Source organism: Limanda limanda, chromosome 13 (genome assembly GCF_963576545.1).
Source record: "Limanda limanda chromosome 13, fLimLim1.1, whole genome shotgun sequence".
Lineage (NCBI taxonomy): Eukaryota > Metazoa > Chordata > Actinopteri > Pleuronectiformes > Pleuronectidae > Limanda > Limanda limanda.
Window position 1 is genome coordinate 25,468,687 of NC_083648.1, and position 25,686 is coordinate 25,494,372.

Sequence of the window (25,686 nt, forward strand, 5' to 3'; positions counted from 1 at the left end):
ATTCACATAATGCAGCTCAATTACATCTTTTATAATCTTTGTGACTAGTAAATTGACTTTGACATGTGAGATTGGTGGCTCTCCCCTTTAATTACAGTTAAGTGGATCAACAGTTAACACCCACTGGGACATATAACTTTTGCCTCTAATTTAAGGAACGTACCACTTTCCCTGCTGTCCTAATCCACAAGTAGAATTCAAATAGCACTGCACAGCTTCCACACACGGCATACATACTGTAGTGGATTCCCACTGTCATTATCAGGGTAACAAAACAATTATTGTGCATCCTGAAGATGCTAGTGAAGTCGTAGCTCTCAAAGATACTCTGAAGTTCTCTTCTTCAGTTACCTGGGCCAGTGGTTAATTGTCATCAAACACAATTAGTAGTAACTTTAATCGCAAATTCAGAAAAAAACAATGACTTCATTATAACTGTGGAGCTTCCACTCATCCATCCAATGATTGGATAAAATATTGTACTTGTTCTACAGGAAAGTTCCAGAGGAGTGTTTCCTCCCCAATAGCCAACATAGGTCAAAGCCTATCCTCCTATAATTGTTGGGGATGCAGCTGTTATTGCAGGAAAGCTGCATGTGCTCTAGCCAGGACTAGCTTCCACTCCAGTGTTTGTCCATGTTTGGATTTAGGGGGATTTGTAACATTTGTTGGGAAATTCTGAATTAATGTAAGGATTTATCTACCCGTCTCTCCTCTGCTCCGTGTGTAAGGATGTGACCAAATTGTCATGAAAGACAGGATAGAAACGTGAGAAATGTCACACTTAGCTGAAATGGATCCAGTGCAGGTACATAAGGTCAATGATATAAATATATGATACTTTGATATTTTGTGTTTGTCTAGTTGACTGGGGCAGTGGTAGGGGATATTCACTGAATATCACAATAGCGCTGTATCATATAGCATAAAAAATCAGGTGTAACATAAGCCTTTGTTTGTTTTTGCCTTGTTAGTCACACACAAAGTTCTCTCTCCTTGCTCTGCAATCAAGAATCTAGAAATCCAGTTCTTTTGTAGCGTCACAAAAAGTGGGTTCTCTTGTATTTGACCATTTTCTCTAACTGCATGTGTTTTTCAGCCTGGACATCTAGTCGTTTGCTCAACTTCATACTCACTAGCCTGTGTGTTTCAGGCAAGACAGTGTTTCATGTCCTACTTTCTGACACCATGTCCTGTTGAAGAGCTCTGCATAAATAACACTGCCTGCCTGTTTTCTCTCGGTCTCTCTCCCTCCCCTATACTCTCTCCATAATTTATTCAACTTCTGCATATATTACTCCCTTCTCTCTCCCTCTCCGTCCGCTCTCCCATTCATATCAGTACAATGGTCCATTCCCTAAGAACTGGGAGCTTATCGAAAAACGAATGCAGTCAGCATCAAGCTCTCTCACACATGTTGTGTTAACAAGATAAACACACTTCTCACAACTTAACGTTCATGACAATTTTGTGACAATGTGTGTTAGACATGAACTCAGACAGACAAAAGGTAGATAAGCACATTCTACCCATTTAAAAAAAAAGAGTAATGCAACCAAATCTCCAAGATGCATACATAGTTTCGGGAACCTGTGAAAACAGCCACTCGCTGTTAGATTTATTAATACATCTAGGGTCTGTCTTGGACGGCAGCTTAAGTTTTAATAACATCTAAGTTAAGATAATATTAAAATAATTTATATGCATTCAAACACAAGGCCCACTGAGCTGCTGAAATGTGTCTATGGTCCCTAATCAGCTCAACCACTGATGATCCAATTTGGGTGAGAGAGCACTTGAATGGTTGAAGTAACAAGAATAAATAGGGCACTATCTGTCAAGTGCAAAACAATGAATAAAGAACAACAAATGGCTTAGATTTGAATGAGGCATTTGTGCATTGTAATGCCTTCTACTGAAAAGTTGTAAGCTAAGGTTAGTGCACCTGCATGGAAAAGCTAGCAAGAGCAGGCAATACTTTGAAAAAAATGCCACTGATACATCCCGACCCCTTCCATCAGCCCTCTCATCGAAGCTTCGCCCTTATAAATGTTCACTGCCTGACAACTGCGAGAAGCCAATTTTTCTGTGACTGGCTCACTAACTTCTAGCAGGTCCGTTAGAGGTAACCACCCAATAATTTCATTCAGTCCATATACAATGATAGGTCGTGTTTATTACAGCCACAGCCACTCTAAGATAAGATTGATAAGACAGACCATGTTCAGAATTTAAAACACGGTGTCTCTAATTCTGCTCTTTCAATTTTGACCTGTTTTTTATGTTAATCTGTTCATTTTTAATCCAACAATGTAACAGCAGTGTAACCAGCTGGTTTAAGAGAAACGCTTTTGCTGCAACACTCTTTTCCAGCATGGTGGCAGAGTAAAATTCACAGGATCCCGTTGCCTGTAGATGGCATGCATGAATGTCTACATCTGTATGTCTAAGCGTGACCGTGAAACGAGAGTTTTACCATTTTAAAACCACCTGAAAGAGCTGTCTGTGTGTGTGTCTGAGGTGTCTGTGTAGTTTACCCATGGCAGACGGTGTGAGTCAGGCATGTGTGTGTCCCTCCTCCAGTGCTGTGTGGGTTGGTTTGTTGGCGACACCTTGCAGAGAGGCTGAGGGGGCTGTGGCACACGAAACTGTGCAAGGAATCAGAGAGACAAACAAAGGTTCAATCAGGCCCATAGGTCAGGAAAAGTCAGAGGTCAAATAAAAAGGTCATGAAGAGGGGTGTGAAGAAAACAACAGAGAGAGAGAGAGAGACAAAGAGTGACAAAGATTATCCACAAGCGCTTGCTCACACACACACACACAGTCATCAATGCAAAAAACTGTTAAACTTGCCATTGAGCATCTCTAACCAGCAAAATTACATTTGGACTTATGCACAATATACACAACGGTGTGTCTTGGATACAATTCTCCACTGTGACAGTACCTTTAAACTAACCTAATGTACCTTTTAGTTGCTTTTCATTCCAACTCACACTGTCAAGCAAAGTGCACATAATTAGCAGCAAGGTCCAACCTCATACCTGCTTTGCATCTCCTTAGGCTGAACTGCCAAAGCTGGCTTGAGTTGATAGACAGCATCTGTTCATTAGACCAGCTGGCATCATTACTAACCTAGCTCCACTAGTCCTACTTAAAGTAACTAGTAACATTAGAAGTTTTTATCACACTCTGACCTAGTGCATCTTCAAAATATTCTTATTCCTCAATAAAGCAAAAAGCTGATATGTGATGACATGACCAGGCATCAAATCTGCATTGTTATTAATTAGGCTTATAATCATATAATAGTAATAAAAACCTCTATTTATAAAGCACTTGTTTAAAAACAGTTTCTAAATATTACAAATATATTTAAACACTATAAAAAAGAGAAAAACTAAGACAAAAAAGAAAGTAAAAACCAGGGATAAAAGCTTTGGAGTCAAGAATCAAAAGCAGCTTTGTGAATGTATGTTTTGAGCAGTGATTTGACCTCAGGTATCACATCAGCCTGACTCCTTGAGCAGAGCCTTTCAAAGTCTGGGGGCTCAAAATGTCAAACTTTTGGTTTTTAACTCAGACTTACGGATAGATAACGAAGATCTGACCGAGGACGGAGAGAGCAGCTCTACATATAAGGAGGTGGCAAACCAGTATTTAAAAAATATATATAGTTAGCCGCTATAGGGAAGCTAAAATCAATGTAGCAACATTTTTCTCAAATGATTTCAGAGACCGACTGCAGCATTTAGTATAAGTTGCAGAGAAACAAGAGGTTTTTAGGAGACATGTGTATAGGACATTGTAGCAGTTGAGTCATGATGATATAAATGCTTGAATAACCTTCTCCAGATCAGTGAAGGACAGAAATGATTCTGGTGATATAGCTGATAAAAACATGATTGGACAAGCTTTTTTACATGCAAATATTACTCTCAAATATCTGTCAGTGCCTGCATGAATATAGTCTTAACAAAACCACGAGAAAATGTATCAAATGAATGTGTGTGAGCATGAGATTATAGGTAAATACTTTAACGTACAAGTGGTCCAGACTCTGTCCACAGTTTACCTTTCACATATGAAGAACGCAGCAGGAGATTCTCTGCTCAATGCATTCACAAGACAGTAATCTCTAGAACGTGCAGGCGGCGGGGTTCAATCCCTGCCTGCTACAAATTCCACTGCGGAGAGCATGTTTTTGTTTACAGCACATCACACCGGCCTCAGCCATTATAGTCAAAAGCTTTCCAATGTCATAATCTTTCCAAATTGACATCTCTTATTTGTTTTCTTATTTTTTTCAGTTTTGTGTCCGTCACGTATTAGAAACGTCATCAACATGCCCACTCACTCAGGCGATCTTCTATTTTCTCATATGGCTCACCCTGACATTTTCTGGAATTTTGACTAGGGGGCTGATGAGAGAACTCCGGAGAATGTCTCCAGAAACTGATTTGGATAATTGAGTGCTCTCATGCAGCCCCAAGAATAATGTCAGGAGATTATCCAGAGTTCAGTGCATGTCTGAAAGCAGCTCTACATTCTCTATTCATCGTCATACATTAGAGAAGGGACGAACACCCTCTTTATTTGCACCCACACACATGTAGTTTGAGGTGGTTATGTTTTGTTGATTATATATACTCTTTTAGGCTTGGAAATGTGTGTTGATTTTTTTCCCCGTCATTCTCCACATTTATTAAGGTACAGTTATTATTCGACTGACCCATTCAACTTTTCAAAGTATAACTTCACCTCCCTTTCAGACAACAGCCTCCCCGTTTCAGCTTTAACACTGTAACTGCTGCTCCATTAGCGACACAAGAAATGACAAGGACAAGGGTCAGATTGGATTAGAACCCATTCATCACAACCACCTCAGACTGTATAGAAGCAATGATACTAATAACAAAACCCTAAATTCTTATTCCACACAACATCCCCACCCCCATCTTTGTATGGCACAACACTATGAATAAAACATCAAACTAGAGATTCCTATGCCGCACAATATTCTCTATATTGTACTCTATGAATAATGTATCTCTTGTGCTGTTTCTTATTAATATTGGCTTTGCTTGGCAGTGAGGTAATTCTGTACTAACAAACACACATCTTACTCTCAAGAGATTTCATTTGGCCTCTGGAAACTAAATACTAAATACAGTTCTATCCACATATATAGGTAAAACTGTGTTCACTGCATTGTGCAGTTCTATGGCTATTAACTAATCCAATAACAGCTGATCGTTTATATGTTGTTCATTGCACTGAGGCATTGCAACAGGACAGCAGTACATACAATATTCCTACACCTATATTAATTTATTATTCAGCACAATAAATCTGATTATTAATTACTGTGCAGTATTTGGTAAATTTTTGCCAATGAATATTGTTGTTCGTGCCATGTCAAAAAATTTTGGAAAAAGTCAATCACAGTTTTTTGTGGGCTAAAATTGACTTCTTCATAACCAACATAAAAGACAAACTTAATGTAGAAAAACATACTAAATAGAGAAACTACTGTCAATGTCACAATTTCATTTAATGAGCAACTCCTGTATACTCTACACACAACATCACAGCTGCTCATTATTTTGGATGAAGAGAAGAGATCTGGAGATAGAAAATCATTGTAATGCTTAATGTGTTTGTTGTTGTAAGTGCAGTAAGTGATATTGATTAGTGGGAAAGGATGGGAGGAAAAGTTTGTTTGATGCAACTGGAAATAACTGTGAAGATTGAAATAGCAAGAAGGTCAGTTCAAAGAGACAGTGGGCCACGAGCTAATGATCTTAAAGTAAGCATTAACAAAAATCTCATATGGAAATTAGATCTTTTATCCATTACAATGTAAACTAATCTGAGCATGGGCATCACGAACACCATGCAGAGTACAGTGTAGATGAATAACTCTTCTTTAAGCAGGTCTCTACATCAGGGCATTACTAGACAGAACAGATTTGAATGGGATTCCTGACTACAAAGTATAATAAAGCCTATGAAAGCAGAATGAGTCCATTAAAGCTCCACAGTTCATGTCTAATATGTTTACTGACAGGTGTTACAGCATGGTGTGTCTGATGGTTTTTCTGTGACCTGCAGTAAGCAAGAGATATGTCAATAGAGATATTTTGGGATACCATTCCCTTCTAATTGAATAATTTCCCTGTCATTCACAAGTATTAGTACAGTGGCCATTCTAAACCATCCCGTTAGCAAATTAGCTGTTTGCTAAGTTGTCTTTGTAGGTTTATTTGTAAATGCTTTCTTCAGAAAGGATCACACAGGCAAGGTGGAGGTTGCATGTAAGATAAAAAGTAAAGGTTCTGTGCAGATACTTAAGTGTCTCTGTGTTGGTTACCTGCAGCCCAAAAACACAAGGCCAACCCCTGGATGTGAATGTATTCTTCTGTGTCTTATCTGGAACATGTAGTCTGTACAGGTGTGACTTACAGGCTGCATCCTAAATGTGTTGGAGAGGAAATAGTATCATGTATGGTGAGGGTGTTTGTCAGTCAGCTGAGTTCCTGGAACAAAGCACCAACACAGTCCAACCACAGCAAAGGTCAATTTGGAATTCAGGTGACCTCACATGCTAGACAATGGGTGCACCATAAAGTTTATGTCGAGCTGTACCCTAGATGGAAATGTCTGCTGTAAGCATAAACTAAGAAGTTATTAAGTAAATTTCCATTACATTTCTACAATATATTTCACCTTTTTAACGTTAGTGAGCTGGACGTTGAGTGTAGAGCTTTTCTTTGGTACTGAGTGAAGTTAGAAACCTTTATTTTCATCCTAACTGGTTGATCTGCAATCTGCAAAGATTTTACAGTCCACCTTTTCATAAAAGGAAACTGAATTCAATTTATTAGTGTTCACATATGTAGCTTCTATATATTTGAATGATTTGCTTAACGGCTGTTATTTTTCCATTTATTGCATGTCAGCTATTTCAAAGGTCTGTTTAGGCATCGCCATAATCTTCAGACCCAAGTTTACAGATAAAAATAAATAAAAGCTCTGTAATTTAGCTCAATATAAAGCCTTGCAGAAACAAAATAAATGTGCTTTACCTTGAAAACTGATGTGTTTGCAAGATGTGGAACATCTAATGTTACAGTGGAAACACAAACTTTTTATTCCATTTAGAAAGCAGCTCAATGCAATTACAAGCAATGAAATGCCAGGGAAACAACTTCACTTCGCACACTGTCCCTGACAAACACACACACACAGACACACACGCGCACACACACGTAAACACTAACCTGATTGGTGGAGGCGAAGTCAAGGCCCGCTTCTTGCATACCCAGGAACATGGTGTCCCCGTCCAGCTGGAGGGAACAAAAACCAACAGCAACAATGTCAATAAACTATAAAACACGGCAAACACAGAACAGTCAGCAAGGAGACAATAAGTGGAGATGGAGATAACAGACCGCTGCCAGTCACTTGTGTGTGTGTGTGTGTGTGTGTGTGTGTGTGTGTGTGTGTGTGTGTGTGTGTGTGTGTGTGTGTGTGTGTGTGTGTGTGTGTGTGTGTGTGTATGTGTTTGTATGCATCTCCCTCAGACACCAATCAATAGAGTGGTTGTCCAAAAACCTACTGGTGGTTAAAGGTTATGAACAGACTCACAATGACCACTGTTTGTAGAGCCAGTAGAGGCTCTAAATATTTTAATAAATAATTGATGGGCAATAATTAAAATCTACAAAACAAATAATGAAGGGCTCTGTATACTTTCTGAAGCCTTTTAGTGAAATGACGGCTAACAGTATTTATTATCTCAGACGTCACAATCCACTGTTGCTTCATTGTGTGGTATTCCTGTGTTGCATTTCCTATATTTGATACAGTAGAAGTGTGGGGGCCATAAGTAATTCATAAATGACTGCCCTCAATCAGGGTAATAAAACGCTGACAGATTGGATGGATATTTTACAGCATAAACTAATTCCAGCTGAACTAACAGAGAGATCATCACAGTTCTTTGTTCACATGGGATAACACTTATTAAAATCCCTGTGAAAAAATGTTTGATGTTAAGTGAGAGACAAATGTAATGTAACAACTGATTAGCTCAATTTCTGTTGTGGCCATCTTTCTCTCCTAATCTGACCTGACATAATGTCATGTAACTGAAATAACACTTGCCTGATGGTTAACAGCTTTCAACAGGTTTCAGCTTTTTGATCTTTGCTTTTCTAGGTATTTATATTGTGTATATTGTTATTTGACACATGCTTACATACAGCCCATTAGATACAGTCATGACAGATGATGTTCACTTCACTGCACACTTCTGAGTAAAGTCAGTCTCAAGTAGAAACTACAGTAATCATTGTTGACTTGTTCATACTTTCCACTAAATCATGTCTGGTTCTTGGACCAGTTTCATTTAGGATTGCCTGGACCGGATATGTCGTTATTCGGAGAAATAACTGTATTGTATGGTGGATTGCATTCTTTACCTGCAAGGGTTTGTACTGTTATTATTACTGATCCTGTATATATGGGCTGACCACTGTACTTTTCTTTAGTGATACTTGTCTCAGTTTCACCATTTGTAGCACTAGGGCTTTGTGAAGTATATATTTTTGATATAAAGCATGGCATAACAGTAGTTAAATTTGATTCGTATTAGCAAAGTGAATTTAACATGGTGTGGCAAAATATCAGAACACCTTTTGATTGGTGACACTCGTATTATCTTAAATCTGAAAACAGTTATATCAGCTGCTATAACCTTTACAAGTCAAGCCTCAGAACCGACAGGAGGAAAACAAAAATATGTGCGTCCATAAAACATATTCAAGTAACAATGGTGACCTGGGGACATAATCACCATCCTGACAAACAACTCACACAAGAACGTTTGAACAGGTGGGTACACACACACACAGGTGGACAGACAGGTGTACCTGCCCTATCCATTTGCCAGCTGCTGGGGTAATATGCAAATGAGGTGTAGGTTTACAGAGTCAACAGAAAGCCAAAACACTGTCGCAATCGACTTAACACACACACACATATTGTACTTCTATCTCAGTGAGGACACTCATCGACATTATACATTCACTAGCCCCTTACCCTAACCTTCCAACCATCCAAACTAAATGTCTAACCCAACCCTAACCCTTACACTAACTTAAACCTAATTCTAACCCTAACCCTAATACAAAATCATAACCCTTAAACACCCAATTGAAAAAGAAAGGACAGATCAAAATGTCTTACGTTCTAAAAAAGTCATCACTCTGTAGGGTCTGTGCTTAAAATGGTCCTCACAAAGATGTAAGCACAGAGACAAACAGACACAGACACACAGACACACAATTTGTTGTTAACTTATTTATTATTCTCTGAAATATCCCCACAAGGAAGGTGAACTAGTTTAAACAAGTCTGTACAGATGCAGTGTCATCTGGATAAGACACACCAAATACTCTCTACTTAAAAAGTTGTACCAGGAAAATGTATGGTCCCAGTTTTCTGAGCAGACCATAGCAAGTACAACCTGCACTAGTTTACTCATTAAAAGCAGTTTGTCAGCATGTGATCAGGTGAGCAATTGTTGATAAGCTATTGAGCATGGTTTAATTTATCCCTGGCTTGATTTTTTGGGATCCAAATCTATTTTAAAAGCTTTTCAACACCTTTCAGATAAAATTTGTTCTGATATCCTACCATAACTAAATACTGACCACTATAATTCAAACTGCAGAGTAACTAAAGCTGTCTTACCACAAACTCATGTGTCCCACATTACACAATGTCCCAGATTTCCCCATTTGACCCTTAGTGTGATGTGTGCCTGTTTGATATTCTGTCATGTTGTTTAGGAGGCATTTTTTTTACAGCTGAGGTAGTGTGTAAATATTTTCTTTGTAATACTTACTGTTCCACCTTTAAACAGCCGCTTCAAAAAATGTATATAAACGCTGCACACACTATTAAAAACTCATGACATATTTTACATAGAACATGATCTCGGTCTTAATACAGGCATGATGATGCAGGTGGAACCGCCATCATTCTGTTTGGACTATAGCTTTATTGACATTTATTTCCCATTTGATAAATGAGTCAAGATTCAGTGGCCACACTTTAGCTTCATTCTGAGACAGGAGGGAGCACCTATGGTCTAGATGTTGAGGCTTTTATGTATAAAAGTGTTGTTTTTTTGGGGTCAATCAGTGCAACTATTGTACAAGACAATAATAGAAAAATAACAGTTTGCGTCAGTGTGCATGTCAAACCTTACAGTAAGATAACTTGACCGGACCAAATTATCCCCTCTCTGACTTCATGGCCTGTCTCTCTCTCCCTCCCTGGCTGCTTTATCTATATGTGTGTGCGTGTGTGTGCGTGTGCGTGTGCGTGTGCATGTGTGTGGGCAAAGCAAAGGTTTGAATAACAAGCAGGCAGCTAAGTGGATCAGGGTGGAGGAAGGGGGAAGAAAGGGGGAGAGAGACTATTAGGATGAAGGACAAAGGAAAATAGAGAAATACAGTGTATTGAGGAAAGAAAAGGGAACAGAGATAGAGAAAGGAGAGGTAGAGAGAAATTACATGTGCAGTTGACAATAGGATGGAGAAGACACTCCAAAAGGAATTAAAAAGGAGAGAGAGAGTGATACTATAGCTGCATTCAGACATCCATGTATTTTCCCCGGAGAAGGTGCATGTGTGACCACAAATGTCCTAGTGAGGCGCTCTGCAGTTTCTACGGACTTTATACTAGGAGGTCAGACGGATAAAGATAAAATCCAGGAGAAGTCGATGTGTGAATACAGCACATGCCCTGCTGGATTCACAGCAACTATTCATTGAGGAGAAGCAGAAGGCAAGAGCTGTGATTGGTCTCCTTGGTAGCATCGCATTTCCGGCAGACTTGCCGCCATTTTTTAATTGAGTTGAAGAAACACAAACACGGACGACGTCATTTTTTTCTTCATTGCAGTTCTTTAAGAAAAAGTGATTGCTGTGAAACATCTATCCATTCCAACTTCAACATGATCAGCTTAGTAACACTCAGCAGAGAATTTGTAGATAATGGACCATAAACCGGAGGACATTCAACACCAGCATTGAAACTTTACCACCACTAGCGTTTCAGCGGTGTAATGGCAGCTGGACTCACACACATCCACGCACAACTACGAATACGGAAATCAGTCTGTGCGTAGGCTACGTGCGTACCTACGCCGTAGCTTCGACGCAGAGGCATGAATTGGGCTTAACACGTGACAGACGCAAAAATTAAAAAACAAAAAGAAAACAAATATCTTCCAGTGATAAGGCGATAAGACACACGTAGAAGACACCGGCAAAAATGTTAAGAGAGTTTGTGATGATAGAGGCTCAAGCCGGTGTCAAGGGGCTGTAAACAAATTCACGTGATCCAAGCAGCAGAGTTATTAATATGTCATTCTTGCCTCTGTCTGCTGCACCCGGCTGCTCCACCTCTCGCGGAGGATTTACTGCTGTTGTGAATGCGTCTGTGCAGAAAATCTCCCACTGTGTTGTACATGTGTGAAAGGCGGGAGGTCATGTCTGAAAACGGCTTAAGATACAGCTCCTTCACACATGAATCTGGGCTAATTTCCCCTTCAACTAAATTCAAGGCTTTTAAGAAAGCCTGAATTCCCCAAAAGTGAATCACTTGCATTAATTTTGGACATTTTTATCTTAATATGCAATCTCAAAATATTTTCATTACTCGATGGACCAAAGAAAAAAGAAGATTTAAAACTAGAACTCTGACTTGCAGATGCTTCAAAGAAAAATAAAATGTTTTATAGTAAACGTTCTAAAGTCAAAAACTCTCAAGTAAAGCCTATGTTACAAATGGAAACATGAAGTCTCATCAAGTTGCTGTGTTTGAGTAAATGTGTCAAGACACCTACCTATTGTAATTTATAATGGTTTTGGTTGGTGTGTGAAACTAGTTGTGTAGAACTGGAATGAATGGATTTCTATTGACTCAGTGTCAGGGACATAATTCAACTTAATAGCTTTAATTCAACAAGCAATTGTTTTGTCTGTCTTATCTCTGTCACAATGAGAACAACATAAACCACTGTAAATAATTTTAAGTTTCTTCAACTTCGGAACATCTCCCTGCTATGTCAAGTTTCGCTATAATTTTTACGTTTTATGAGTTTTGAATACTTAAAATATATGTAGTTTTAATTAATGCATGCTGGGAATTCAATGACATCAAGTAAAAAAAACAAGCTGATGCCAATAATCAATCTTTCATTTTGATATCTTCAATCAAATAATTTGCGTAATTATGTGTACTAGTGGTACCAAAAACACTTCAGGGAGAGGAAAGCTTTTGTGTCTGTGCACACTGCCATTGTCATGGCCTCTACATCATATCAATAAATTAAGCATACAGACTTAATATTTTTGATTCATGACCTTCATTATTTGAACAAGAAGCTTAAAACAAAACTTTTGTGAGACCGACTAGCTGATATATTAATGTTAATCATGAAATGACAGGTACACATCATTTTTGTGTGTTATTAGTTGGTCGAGTAAAGATACACACATAACTATCTAAAATCTCTCTGAGTGTCCCTGAGGTAGCTCAGCTGCTGCCTTTTAAACCTGAGGACCAATCAGCTAACAGCTCTTACAGTTTAAGGTGTTCTCTCAGCCCCTCACCTCCACAGACATATTCAATTGTGAGTTGCAACTCAGGACCCTGCTATGCTGCTACCCAATGTTAAGCTAACTCCTGGCAACTACTTTTCAGCACAAAACTACTGCGCGCTCAGATAATTTTGTCAAGATGATCAAATAAGCCGTATGCTGACTTTACATGGGTGGACAGCAGACTCAGAGCCTAGCAGAATAAATTGTACCCACTTTAACTCACTCAGACATTTGATAGTTTCTAACTTCATGCGAAACTATTAGCTCTTTATGCTCCTGTCACAGCACAGAGATGATCTGTTTAAATGTCATTGGCAGATAGAAGTGTTTTGGGTCCCCTCTCTGACGACAGACACTGTTAATTTTCATCATGCGGCTCCGGAGTAGCTAGCCTTATATGGCAATGATATTCTAATGATCATGCAGGTGAGAGAAGAAGAATCCCGCATACTGTCCTGTACTTGCAAAAAAACATTATCAAGTGTACAACATTTGTACAACCTGCATGTACTTTTTCTCCTGAGCACCTGTCCACTGTTTTTTAGACGGTGTGCGTTGGCCTTTTCAGCATTGTTTTATGCTAATGATCACAAATTCACAGCTCCAAATAAACTGGTTTAAATCAGTATTCAAATGTAAAACGTAAGAGAGGCATGAAATAAAAATACCAAAATGTTCTTGCATGAGGCTCATTTTTGTAGGCTATGAAAGCAGTAAAAGTTTGACAGCTTCTACTGTATACACAGGACAAAAGTAGCAGATAGATCACAGATAAGCAGAAAACTCCAAGTCATTGTCTATGATGGCAGAAAGAACAGTTTCAGCAGAAACAAGTTTAAACCTTTCAATATTGGCAATTTTTTTTTCAATTTACATCATTTATAATGTAGGATCGTTAACAAAAGCAGTGCGTTCAAAAATTGCGACAACTCCCAAATAAGGCCTCAGGACCTGATCCCATCTCTTCCACCACAAGTTAATTGATCCGAGCCATTGTCACTAATAAAGTACACACGGAACAATGCAGCAATGATTGCAGTATGTGATTTGACTGCAATATGTTTGTTTTGGAAACGAAATCCTGATAATTAGTCTCTTCTGGCAGGAATCTACTTCTGCCCATCTGTTCCATTTGGCAACCCCATCACCACCAACTAGGGGGTCCCTCGGTGCCTCGTCCCCTCAATTCAACCAAATGAAACACCTTCAGCCACATCGGCACACGTGCAGCAGTACTGTACGTTACCCAATCGACAGTGTACGTTGGGCAGTGGGTGGTGTTGTGGGGAGTCTGGCTTGATGTTCTGCAACGGGAATGACAGCCAACACAGACAGACGGACGGACAGATTGACTGGTTGTTGTTCTCATAGATAATTAGATGAGATGCCGACACTTTGGCCGTTAAGAAAACTGTATGAGGAGACAATAGCAGTATGTGATACTCCAAAAAACCACTGGAGGGGGAACAAAGGATAAGATAATAACTTATATGTAGTCGATTGGAAATCCTTTTAAATAATTATGTCTGAATTACATTAATACTGAAAGGCCATTTTAATTATACTGACAAAACCATGCTGATTAACACCTAACCCTAACTCTAGATCTTACTGAATGAAACTGTTACAATGTTTTGGTGGGTTTGGTGTAGAGGGGATTATTCTGCACAGTAGAATGGACCATCCTGCTTATTCCGTGGCTAGTCGCCAGCAATCATCATAAGTTAACTCAGCCAACTCACGTGGAGCAGATTTATTACTACTACAACATAAAGTATGTGCCGTGCACATACACACGAGCAGCGATGAGTAGAGGGTGTGATGATAATAAACTGTCCCCCAAGGTGACTCTGAATCACAGCTTTGGGTTGGAGGCGGGCTTTATGAAGGCCTGTATGAGCAGTGGAGGCCTAAAGCATCTGCAGATTTTTTTGTGCATTTATCTAATGAGTCCTAATTAAAGTTTGGAGTAATACATCATTTAAATGTAAACTTTGTGTTGTCTTTTTGTCCAACTTGAGATACATTTCCTTCGGGGAGAGGCGGAGGACTAGTGGCAGAAACTTGGACTACTGGCAGAAAAAGGTCTCTGGTTCGATGCTGGTTCAACTCCACGGTTCAACTCCACGGTTCGAAAAATCTTACCTGGATGGAATAACAACAAAAGACGAACCTGGATCTGTACAAAAAATCAAAAGACTATTCTCCCTACCCTGTCTAGTGCCCCTGAGCAAGGCACCTTACTCCCCCAACATCTGCTCCCCGGGCGCCGTACATGGCTGCCCACTGCTATATGTGTCCTGCACAAGATGGGATAAAAGCAGAGGACAAATTTCCCTCAATTGCATGAGTGTGTCTGTGCATGTTTGTGCATGTGTGTGGGATAAATAAATAAAAATGTATCTTATGTATCTTATCAGAAGTAATGATAACGTTGGAAGGTGGCTGCAGTCAAAGCCTGGATTCACCCAAAGAGCAAGCTAAAGCGAAAAAAAATCGCCCACGATCATATTTAGTATAGGTCACCAATAGGTGGACCGCGGTCCAGGTCCAGACCCTGCTGCTGTTTATGTGGACGCAGACCTATAATTCGATTTTGATGGAGCGTTCTTATTGTAACCTGCGCAACTTTTCACGCATTTATGGTAGTCTTATTTTAACCTGCGCAGCTTTTTACAGTTGTAAATTCTGGCATCACATGGTAGACGTTATTTCTCTCACTTCCGACTGGGCTGGTTTTGGTTGGGGAATATGCCCTGCAGTGCATACTTTGTTTTATGCTATATTTGTTTGTATTTAAGAGAAGATGTTTAAATAAATATAAATAACATAAGTTTTACCTATTCATTTTTGATCAATTCTTTATAATATTGATCGAGTAATAGAAACTAATCGTTAGATTAATTGATAAAAAAATTATTGATTATTTGCTCTCTGCTAATTTGCAGCGCTCCGTTCTCTTTCTCTATGGTCCATAATGTTTTTACTATCCACACAGACCGTCAGACCTCATATTTTCAGCTTCAGTTGTGATATGCAATGCAGTTCTTTCCCTCTCGTAACATCTGTTTCACTCTTTAATCTGTATGCCTGTCGCTTGGAATCTGTTGCTTATGAGAGGGACCTTGGTGCACTCGCATGTACACCCCTGTTACCACCATAGATTGAATTAATTCTGTGAGCTGGAAGCTTTATTTTGGTTTGTAGCTGTAATTTTGAAGGCAGGATACCATGTATGAAATTGGAATCCAGAAAATGAAAGGCATTTTTCCCACAGCAGACATTTTGACAGGTCACAGTAGTGTAAATGCACGTGCAACAAACATTGACAATGGCTTTGTCCTATTTCCTACAATGGCATGTCAAAAATGCCTCTGTGACAAAGGCATCTCATAATTTTCTACTTGGAAAGAAAACAAACTTCTCGTCTCCCAGCTACATTTTATTTTATTTGTCAGTTTGTTATCACACAGGTTAATATAGCATAGGGCTGTGCAATTAATTGAATATTAATCGTGATTTCGATTTATGGGTCAAACGAACTCCAAACTACTATAATCAAGTTGAAACGATTATTTTGGCATTTTTTTAGAAATGGCAAAAAAATGCCATTCAGTCCTTCCCCCAATGCATTCAACGCAGCCCTGCTGACTGGCCCTCAGGCACCCGCAAAGTGAAGGAAGCGGGTTGTGTGTGTGGTGACGGCGGTATTTAAAAAACAGCGCTAGTGGAAAATGGCAGAGGGAGAGCAGCCCTGTTTGATCGACAAAAAGGGTAGAAAAAGTTCTATTGAATGGGGACACTTCGGATTCAAAGAATCAGACGAGGAGCAGCACCACACAATGTGCAAGATTTGCTACAAGGCGATATCTGCGCCACTTGGCAACACAACAAATCTATTCAACCATCTGAAACTAAGAGTTTATTGATGATACTCAGCTCAGTGAACCAGATAACTCTGGGTTTACCCCTGGTGCTGCGCACCGCGCAGCGTTCATTCTCAAGCGTGCAGCCGCCTGGCTGTTCACACCGGACCCGCATTTCTCCGCGCCGCTCAGCCCGCGATTCTCCGCTTGTTGTTGTATGTAACCAGTTCAATGAAGGGGTTCGGGGGCAGATAGGGACATTTAATAATGACAGGAAAATCTGGGGAAATTGAAACTCCAGGACAACAGAAGAGAAATGGGATGAGTATGGGATGAATATTTGATCATTTATATGATATAAAATATGTCATTTATATTGTTTAAAGTCATTTTTCAGTGTTTCCTGGCGCAATTCTCAGTTAAAACGTGTTTTTTTGGAGAGAAATACTGAATAAATGCATCATGTTTTCAAACTCAAAAATAATCATTTGAATAATTGTGATTTAAATATTGTCCAAAATAATCGTGATTATGATTTTTTCCATAATTGAGCAGCCCTAATATAGCATTAATTTTAAAGTGTCCCAGCTTTAAACCATTCCCTTTTTACTTTTCACTAAGTACTTCAGTTTTGTTTGCAATCCCACAATACTTTGAGAAGCAAATTTAAAAGCATGCCAGAGTAAATGAAGAAGACTTTGCTCTTGCTGGTGCACCATGCTCAGTGGGTTTCTCCATAAAACTGAAACCATGGGTCCAACAGTCTGAGGCCACAAATGGAAAACTGGGCTCAGACTTTCAAGCTATCAATTTAAAATGATGATGATACCACACCAGAACTGTGCACATATCTGAGTCCAGTTTAAACAGCATACCCACTAAAGGCCGGCGCATGCTTCTGCGTTGTCAGGGGCCCGCAGGCACGCAGCTGTAACGCAGGACTCGTTGTCATTCATGGTTCTCCAACCGTTGCGCGTGTTGCCATGCAATTCCCCTCCAGAACACTAGGCGCAGTAATGTTTTTTGTCGAAGTCGGCTCTTCTTCGTGTGTTGCACGAAGAAGAGCGATTTATTTACATCGTCACGGCGGCTCCTCAGAGCCTTTTTCTGGCGGAAAAATCCGCCGGTTAGTGACGGGTTATACTAGTGGACATAGTGTCGGATCTCTTCTGCCAAGTGCTCTTCTATCTGGTCCATATTCGTTCTTCTAAATCTTCCGTGGTTTCCGGGCATGAACCGGAAATGCGACTCCGGAAATGATGTAGTCAGCAGACCAATCACAGCCCTCGCGGCCGGGTGACGCTTGCGGGGCTTTGCCGTCTAGTTAGAAAAATTGGCCGACGCACGTAAGGACGTAGGAAGGGCCGTGAGGGGCCCGGAAGGGCTCTTGCGTCTCCGTTCCCGTGAAAACGCAGAAGCATGCGCCGGCCTTAAGCTTATCCTATGATTTGCATGATTTGAAAACAAGTCATGACTTCAGATGAAGTGACCTCTTGACTCATCACAGCACTGGTTTAGAGCGCCAGATCACAAGATTATGGCTTCTAATTCTTGTTGGTCTAGATTTTATTTCCCTACATGTTCTCATCCTGTTCACTCGTGCAATTTATTTGCTTTTTTTAATTTCTACACTCGGTATTCTGCTTTTATTCACTAAGGCTAGATCAAATGAAAAAAAATGAAAACGATCTCTAACCATATTAACGCACCTGAATCACAGCAAATTAACATTCACAAAAACTCTGGGCAGTGTAAATTGTCTATTCTGCAGTTGCTTGCTTAGTTGTATAAAATGCTACGAACGAGGAAGATCAATGGTATTTTCTTATCTTGGAGCGGCTGCTGAAAGTTAGGATTAGGAGGACTTTTGATTCGTACGAACATGGATGTTAGAGAACATGGCTGTTTATGTCATTGTTTCCAAAAAAACGTTGTTTCTGTCCATTCAGACTAAAACATGTCGAGCTGTATTTCCAAAAGTTTCCATTTTAGTGGTTTGGAAGCTCCATAGTAGTATGAATGCCAGGTGACAGCAAAACTGATGCGTTTTAAAACAAAAAGGTGGTAGTGTGGACGTAGCCTACGGCCTACTTCTGTGCTGCCTGTTCTCTTTCCCATTCTATTTGCTTTAGAAATACCTCACCCAGCTTTCACAGTCATCATGTTTACATTAGGCGCTCTCTCCCTCTACCCGTCCCTCTTGCACCCGACCCTTCCTCTCCCGCTCTCCCAGATTCATCCTCCCCATTCTTATCCCTCTCTATTCTTGTCTACTTTCTGTACGGCTGCAAGTTCAGTAAATAGTTGATGTATTTAAATGGCTACACCATAAATACGTGTAACATTTCATAGAGATGCCAAAGTCGCCTCACAAGATTGCAGCAGGTGACATCTTATTCACTTCTGGTATTAAGTGAATTGCTCATATTCGTGTCTGTGGACACTCATTGTGAGCACCGTCATCCAAACAGGGCTCAGCATGGCTCATCCATCCTGCCGTTCACGAGTATCACAAACTGTGACATTGTGCTGAGACACAGAGACACCTCCTCTGACACTTCAGTCATGAGGAGTTTCATTGTTGATGGTAGTATTAACAAGAAAAGAGACAGAAAGAGTGGATGTGTCCTGCAGTACAAACTGTTGGAGCAATAAAAATATGCAGAGCCATCTGATATTTAAGGTACAATTTAACTTATGTCACATCCTGTTACCAATAAAACGAAAGGTGGCTGCCTTAAAAGTACATACATATACGTTACATGGATCTTAAAGGGCCACTCAGTGATCCATTTGCTTTAAAGAAATGAATGTATATCAAATCTATAACCAAGTGCACCAACTCAACAGCTGTGACTATGGGCAGTACAAAGAGAGAAGGAGAGGATATGCTGGCTCTGGGACGGTCTCTGCCACAAAAAAAGAAAAAGATTTTTGATAGTAATGATGTTCATGATCTGCATCGTCCTTTACAGTTTAAATTCTGAAGAAAAGACTTGTGTGACACTTACTTTGAAAGTGTCCTGTTTAACTAATTAGTAGGAACTTATTTTCATTACCGATTCATCTGCTTATTAATCAAGTAATTGGTTCTAATTCATTTTGTCTGTCTATAAGCGATCAGAACACTATTGCGGTTACAATACTGTAATGTATTTATTGCAGCCCAATGTGACGTTATCTCATGTTGTGAATTGTGCGACCGACAAAATCTTCAGTTTTTATACAGTTAAGATCAAACAAAGCAAGAAATTATTAAAAGGCTGGAATCATAATATGTTTTTGCTCAACTTTATTATGATTAATGGATTATCAACGGTTTCTGTTGATAATCAGTAGCTGACCGACGCTATGTTTTTCCACTCATGGTTCGAAAGGGCAAACATCACTGTTTCCTACATGATGTGTCAGTACAATGGTTGGTATAGTTACTGCCATGTTTTGTTCCACACACAATACAAGGGAGGAGGTCAGGGTGGATGGTCGATGTACAAAGTGCTCAGCACCAGATTTATGTAATTGTAATAAGAATAATATAAAAGGCTTGAGTAAAGGCCAATTTATGCTTCTACGTCTTTTCTATTACGGACAGATAAGACCGCCCTATCCGTCGTGGAACACCCTCTCCGAGCGCCTCGGAGAGCATTTCGTACACGTCTGATTTTTCTAACTGTACGTGTTTATGTCGGAGAGCCCACGGACAGCTCTTGGCTGTGATTGGTCCGCGAACACGTCATTTCCCTACAACGTCATTTCCGGATATCACATTTCCGGTCCTCTAACTTCCTGCTTGACAATAAACACAAACACAACTACGATTCTACGATTAATGTGACGTGTGTGTTAAGCCAGCGGAGTTGTCCGACTGACGGTGGCTCGTTAGAGCACTGACGGCATGTGTGCACGGTCACATACGGTTATAACGAGCTTTCAAAACGGCGCTAGCGGGCTAGCAACCATGCTAACTGCGGTGGTAACGGTGCAAAAACCCGCCGTCACGACTTTAATTCCACTTCTATCATGACACTGTTTCTATAATACCGTCAAGTTAGAAGCAAACACTGGGTAGTAGTTAGTGTCGGGAGTCCCTGCTGACTGTGTGTGGAAGCTGGGGGGGAGCTAGCTAGGTCCGTGTAGCCTCAAGCAGATTCAAGCTGTGGAATCAGCAACACAGTTCGGAAACAAGACCGGGGAACCGCTGCGCTAAGAAACGATAACATCAGCATTTTGACCTGCTGGGTGTCACTTTATTTAGTTCTGTTAGTTGCCATGGTTCAGTGTGTGGGAGACCAGCAGACAGGGATAAACAAACACACGTGGACTTCCTCTTCCCAAATGGGGTAGGCTTCTCTGAGCTCGTCTTCCGTTGCGCCACCTATGGGTTTGGCGGTGAATTGTTTTCAAACGTACAGTGGACGGAGAAGTAAAAATCAAAAAGACTCTTCGTCCCCCGTGGAGCCCTCTCCGAGAAACGGAGAACGCAGAAGCATACTGGAGCCTTAAGTAGTTAGCCCTCACTTCCCTCACCCTCCATAACTTTATGGCGTTGTCAATTTGATTTTAAATTGGTCCAGAAGTTATAGCAGAGGCCAAAATAAAACATTCTGTTATCTTGGGCATAATTGGAGATTTCTCTGGTTTTGAATAATGTTGGAAACATTTTGGATAGTGTAAGTACACAGGTCAACAAAATATATAACATAGGTCTAGTTGGTTTTAAATATTTTAATGAATAATTATCTTCTATCTTTAAATGAAGTGTGCATACACTGGTGGGATCTGAGAATTTTCTGAGAGCAATGGAATTTCTTTGTTTAGGTGAAATGGAAAATGTAGACCACTACAGGCATTACATCTTTACATTAACACATCTGTCAGACATGCCTCTCTCTCTCTCTCTCTCTCTCTCTCTCTCTCTCTCTCTCTCTCTCTCTCTCTCAAACACACTCCCTTTAATATAAACCCCCTGTCTCTATTTTCCCCCTCTCTCTGTTCCCCGACACAGTAATATGATCAGGCCGACAGAGCCGTGAATCTAAAGACACCGAAATATAGCGCAAACCAGCCCCACCCCCACTACTCTCTCTCTTTCTCTCTCTCTCTCTCTCTCTCTCTCTCTTTCATTCTCACTCTTTCCCTCCCTCTCTCTCTCTCATCTACATCATCCCTACCCCCAACAACCGTCCTACTACCTCTCTCCAGTCCCTACCCCCAACTACAGAGCTCTCTTAGTCTCTCTCCCACACTCTACATCTCCGGCCTCTCTCTCTTTCTCTCTCTGTAACAAATACGCTCCCTTACGAAACTCATGATTCTGAGGGTAGAGCATTTCTATGCTTCATGTTAGATTCACAGCTAAAAATCATCAGATCGATATATATAGTACAGATAGTTCAGTCTTTCACTGTTTTATAAAAAGAGGTCATGAAAATAAAACACAAAAAACTATGATCATAATGTTAATGTGATATTTGTGTTAATGCTCAACCAGCATGTAGTGAGGTCAAACTCCAAACTACATACTGCCTGTATGCAGTATTTATTACTAGCGCATACCTCTGCCAAGGCCAACCAATCCAACACATCTGTCCAGTTCTTATAATAGAGAGATAAACACAAAAGGTAGTCTTTTCATAATTTGCACCAAACTGTAAAAACTCGTAGATCTCAACACCATACATTTTATATCAAGATCCAAACATTAGGACTTCCAGGGAGGTTATATTTTCAGCCCTGTCTAATTGTCAGCAGGACTTCACAAAAACAATTACGGATTTCCCCCAAACTTGGGAAGGAGGAACCCATTTCATCAGGGTTCCAGACAAAGATCCAGAATTTATTTTCACTTTCTTAACCATTGTGACATAGGGCCTTTTTTTTAAAAATATTTTCACATATTCTCAGGGCATAATAGATGGATTTGATGAAAAAATTATTCGGGCATATTAAGGGGACCCATATTTATGAGTGCATGACATTTGGTGCAGATCCATATAAAAATCCAGATCATGTGAATTTTATGACGAGACTGTTGAGCCTGGGAGGAGGCATGCACTCTATTAAGTGCCTCGTTTCAGTAGAATTTTGAAGAAGAAAATCTGGAAAAATGCCAAAGAAATCCACATTTGTGCCCCGTCGTAGAGATTCCTCTACACAAGTTATTTTCCTTCTTTTGTTTTTTTTTGTTTTTACAGTGGTAGCATCTCAATTTTCTATGTATATGGACTTTTCTTTATTCCACTAAAAAAAAGAGGTTACATGTATAGGGGGAGAAAACTGTCCAACAACAGGACATTAAAACATACTACACTCCCAAGAACCTGTTTAAAAGTAGATCTCAGTTGGAACTTTGATGGAATAAAAGTCAGAGTAAGATGTCTGGGTACCTTAGACACGCGATGGCAGACAGTTTAGCACCCAGGGTTTTGGGTAAAACTAAGTGTCCATGCTTCTGTAATTGCACGGCAGCAACTGTTGACAGTTATTCTGAGACTCCGTTCATTCGAACAGTGACAAAGATGGTTTAAGATTTTAAGCAGCTAGTAAAAGAACAGAAGTGGAAGAGGAAATTATACCAACACAAGTCAAAGTAGAGCCCCTGGTTCACCAGGTAGTTTACATTTAATTAACCCTCCGGGCATGATGAGAAGTACAACATATCTATACAGTCAGATTTATATAAATATGATCCAATCCTCTTTAATTTTGCATCCCTGCTTCTTGTACAAATGTATAACTCGCTGTCTGTTTAATATTCTTATGATTTTCCTTTACAGGCCTTAGCAGCTAAATAAATGTACATACAACTGATGACCGAGCATGATTACTGTTAGCTAAGAACTTTTTTTTTTGCAATATTTTTAAAAGTGAAAAGATGCAACGTGTCTGTTCCATTTAATTGTGTTAAGATTGAAGAGGGGTTAATTATCTATCTCTAACTCTGCTCGCTGCACTCATCATCTGGACCTACTGAAATAATGAAGTCATTCATCACTGTCAAATGTGCAGGGTCTGCCACATGTGTAAGTTCCTCACGTATCCAGACATCTTACTCTGATAACAATATAACAAACAAACCTGGGCATACAGACTTCTCTGACCTGTTTGCATCCTACTCTATGTTTCTGAATTGACTCTGACCCTGACCTTGCTTTCTGGAGGCAGAGAGACAGCAGAGCATCCCATACACCAATGGAAGTATAACAGAGCAGGTATGATGTGCTGCTGCTGGGAATTCTAGTAAACATCAACTTATTCATATATCATAACTCCTTTATTAGTACTTACAACGTGGAGCATATTTAAACCACTAGTATTACGTTTTAATTACAGCTGTTGTTCATGTATCATGAATGGAATTAGATCATGTGTATCATCTAGTGAGTGAGTGGCTCTGGTGCGAATAAAGCCACTGGGGGGGGGGGGGGGGGGGGGTTCAGTTACCTTCATTAGCTGCTTTAATTAACTGTAGCCTAATAAAGCAATTAATTACCACTTAATCTGACTGAGCAGAACAGATGAATGCACAGCGAGGCTGGTTAAAGTAGCACAAAGGTGACTTTCATCACAGCACAATGGGAAACAGACGAGCTTTCAGCAGAATATTTTCTTGTGTCGTTCCGGTCTTACCTTGTTGTTGCCATAGGCCGGGTCCGGGTAGGAGAGCTGCCCGAGCCTGGTGTGGTTTGACACGGCCAGGGGCTGAGGAGGAGGTGGGTAAACTGTCACATCCATGGCTGACAATACATCCACTTCTCCACCGCTGAACTCTGCTTCCGAGTTTCTTTCTTCTCTGTCGGCAAAAAATGAGCTACTATCTATTTTATTTGTTCATAAAGTTATAGGGAAGCTTTTCAGCGAGTCCTGCAGCAACTACCACGTAATAAAAATGCGGGTTTCACGGGGATGTAAAGCCGGTATAAAGCGAGCTCAAAAAGTCGCTGAAGTTTAGGCTGATGCTCTTCTCTCCACGCCGGCTATCATGCTCCGGTGGCCGCTGCTCTGGGGAGTAAACTTCCCGTTAAAAACACGTCTTTGATACGGACGCTGCGCTGTGGAACCCGCCGGTTTCCGCTGCTTTGTTACCGACTCTCTGTGTTCACTAGCCGGTGCGTGCTTCGGTTCGGACCCTGTCTGTGCTGCTGTGCCGCTCGGTGCTGCTCCACTGCCGCTGCGCGTCTGCTCCGTGCCGCGGCTGCTCCGGACCAGCAGGTATACAAAGAGCTGCTTCGTCAAGCCAGCGGCACATAGCGAACGGCAGGGCCGGATGTGTGTGTTCTCGCAAAATAAAAGCCCGAGTTATGTCGGGAGGGAAAATAAGAGCAGGGGAAGAACAAAGCAACTCATACAAACACGGTGAAGGCATCTTTTCATTAATAACATAAGAAGCACGACTTTCAAAAATATATTTCTGGAGCCATGCACAGTGGATGAGAGTAGTTGTGACACTAAACTATCTTTTAATTCCTGGAAGAGGTCAATAGCATAATGTGCTCCATCTAGAGGTCTAGTTAGGTGTGAATGTTTCAACTCGATTTATTGTTTATTTTTTTGCATTATTCATATTATTTATTTCATCTGTCTTTCTTAATATTTGGTTGTAGTTATGTGTTCATTCACAACTATGAACACATTTGAGCCAATATAGGCATCTCAATTTTCAATTGAGATGCCTATATTGGCTCAGTTGTACAATACGGCTTTGACCTTTTGATCATCAGTCAATGTTTTTATGGGTCAAAAGTCAAAATGTAATAGTAAGCGTATTGATGTGTATAAGTGTGTATCAAAAGTGTACTGATGTGTCTAAATCCTCAGTGACCATAAAAGTCCTTGTGTGTCACAAACTCTTTTGTTAAAAGGGTTATGTACAGTGTAGTGGTCTGTACTATGGTACTCGATCGGGACTTATAGGTTCCGATTTTTCTCTCCATCTGTACAGTGCTGTATCTCCTCTCTTTTATGCTGTTAAGCCACAACCTTCTGCTCCTCAGTAACTTTCTGTGAATCCAGGAAATTGTTGACAGTTGTATGTATAATCCATCAAACTAGCATTACATTTCCAGCCCAAGAGATTCATTACCCATAGAGCCAAGCTTGACTACATTTGAGGAATGGCACTGTAAAGGTAAAAAGAG

General features: G+C 40.2%; 1 protein-coding gene across 1 annotated transcript in view; it reads right to left on the reverse strand.

Moving 5' to 3' along the window:
* tox (thymocyte selection-associated high mobility group box) overlaps positions 1-24,726 on the reverse strand; it is a 49,610-nt gene extending 24,884 nt beyond the window's left edge. Inside the window, exons 1-3 of the mRNA XM_061084350.1 lie at positions 24,179-24,726; positions 7,284-7,349; positions 2,538-2,648 (exon numbers count right to left, since the gene is read on the reverse strand). Of these exons, the coding sequence (XP_060940333.1) occupies positions 2,538-2,648; positions 7,284-7,349; positions 24,179-24,283 (282 nt within the window). The 5' untranslated portion in view covers positions 24,284-24,726. The remainder of the gene's footprint in view (positions 1-2,537; positions 2,649-7,283; positions 7,350-24,178) is intronic.
* Between the last annotated feature and the right edge of the window lie 960 nt (positions 24,727-25,686).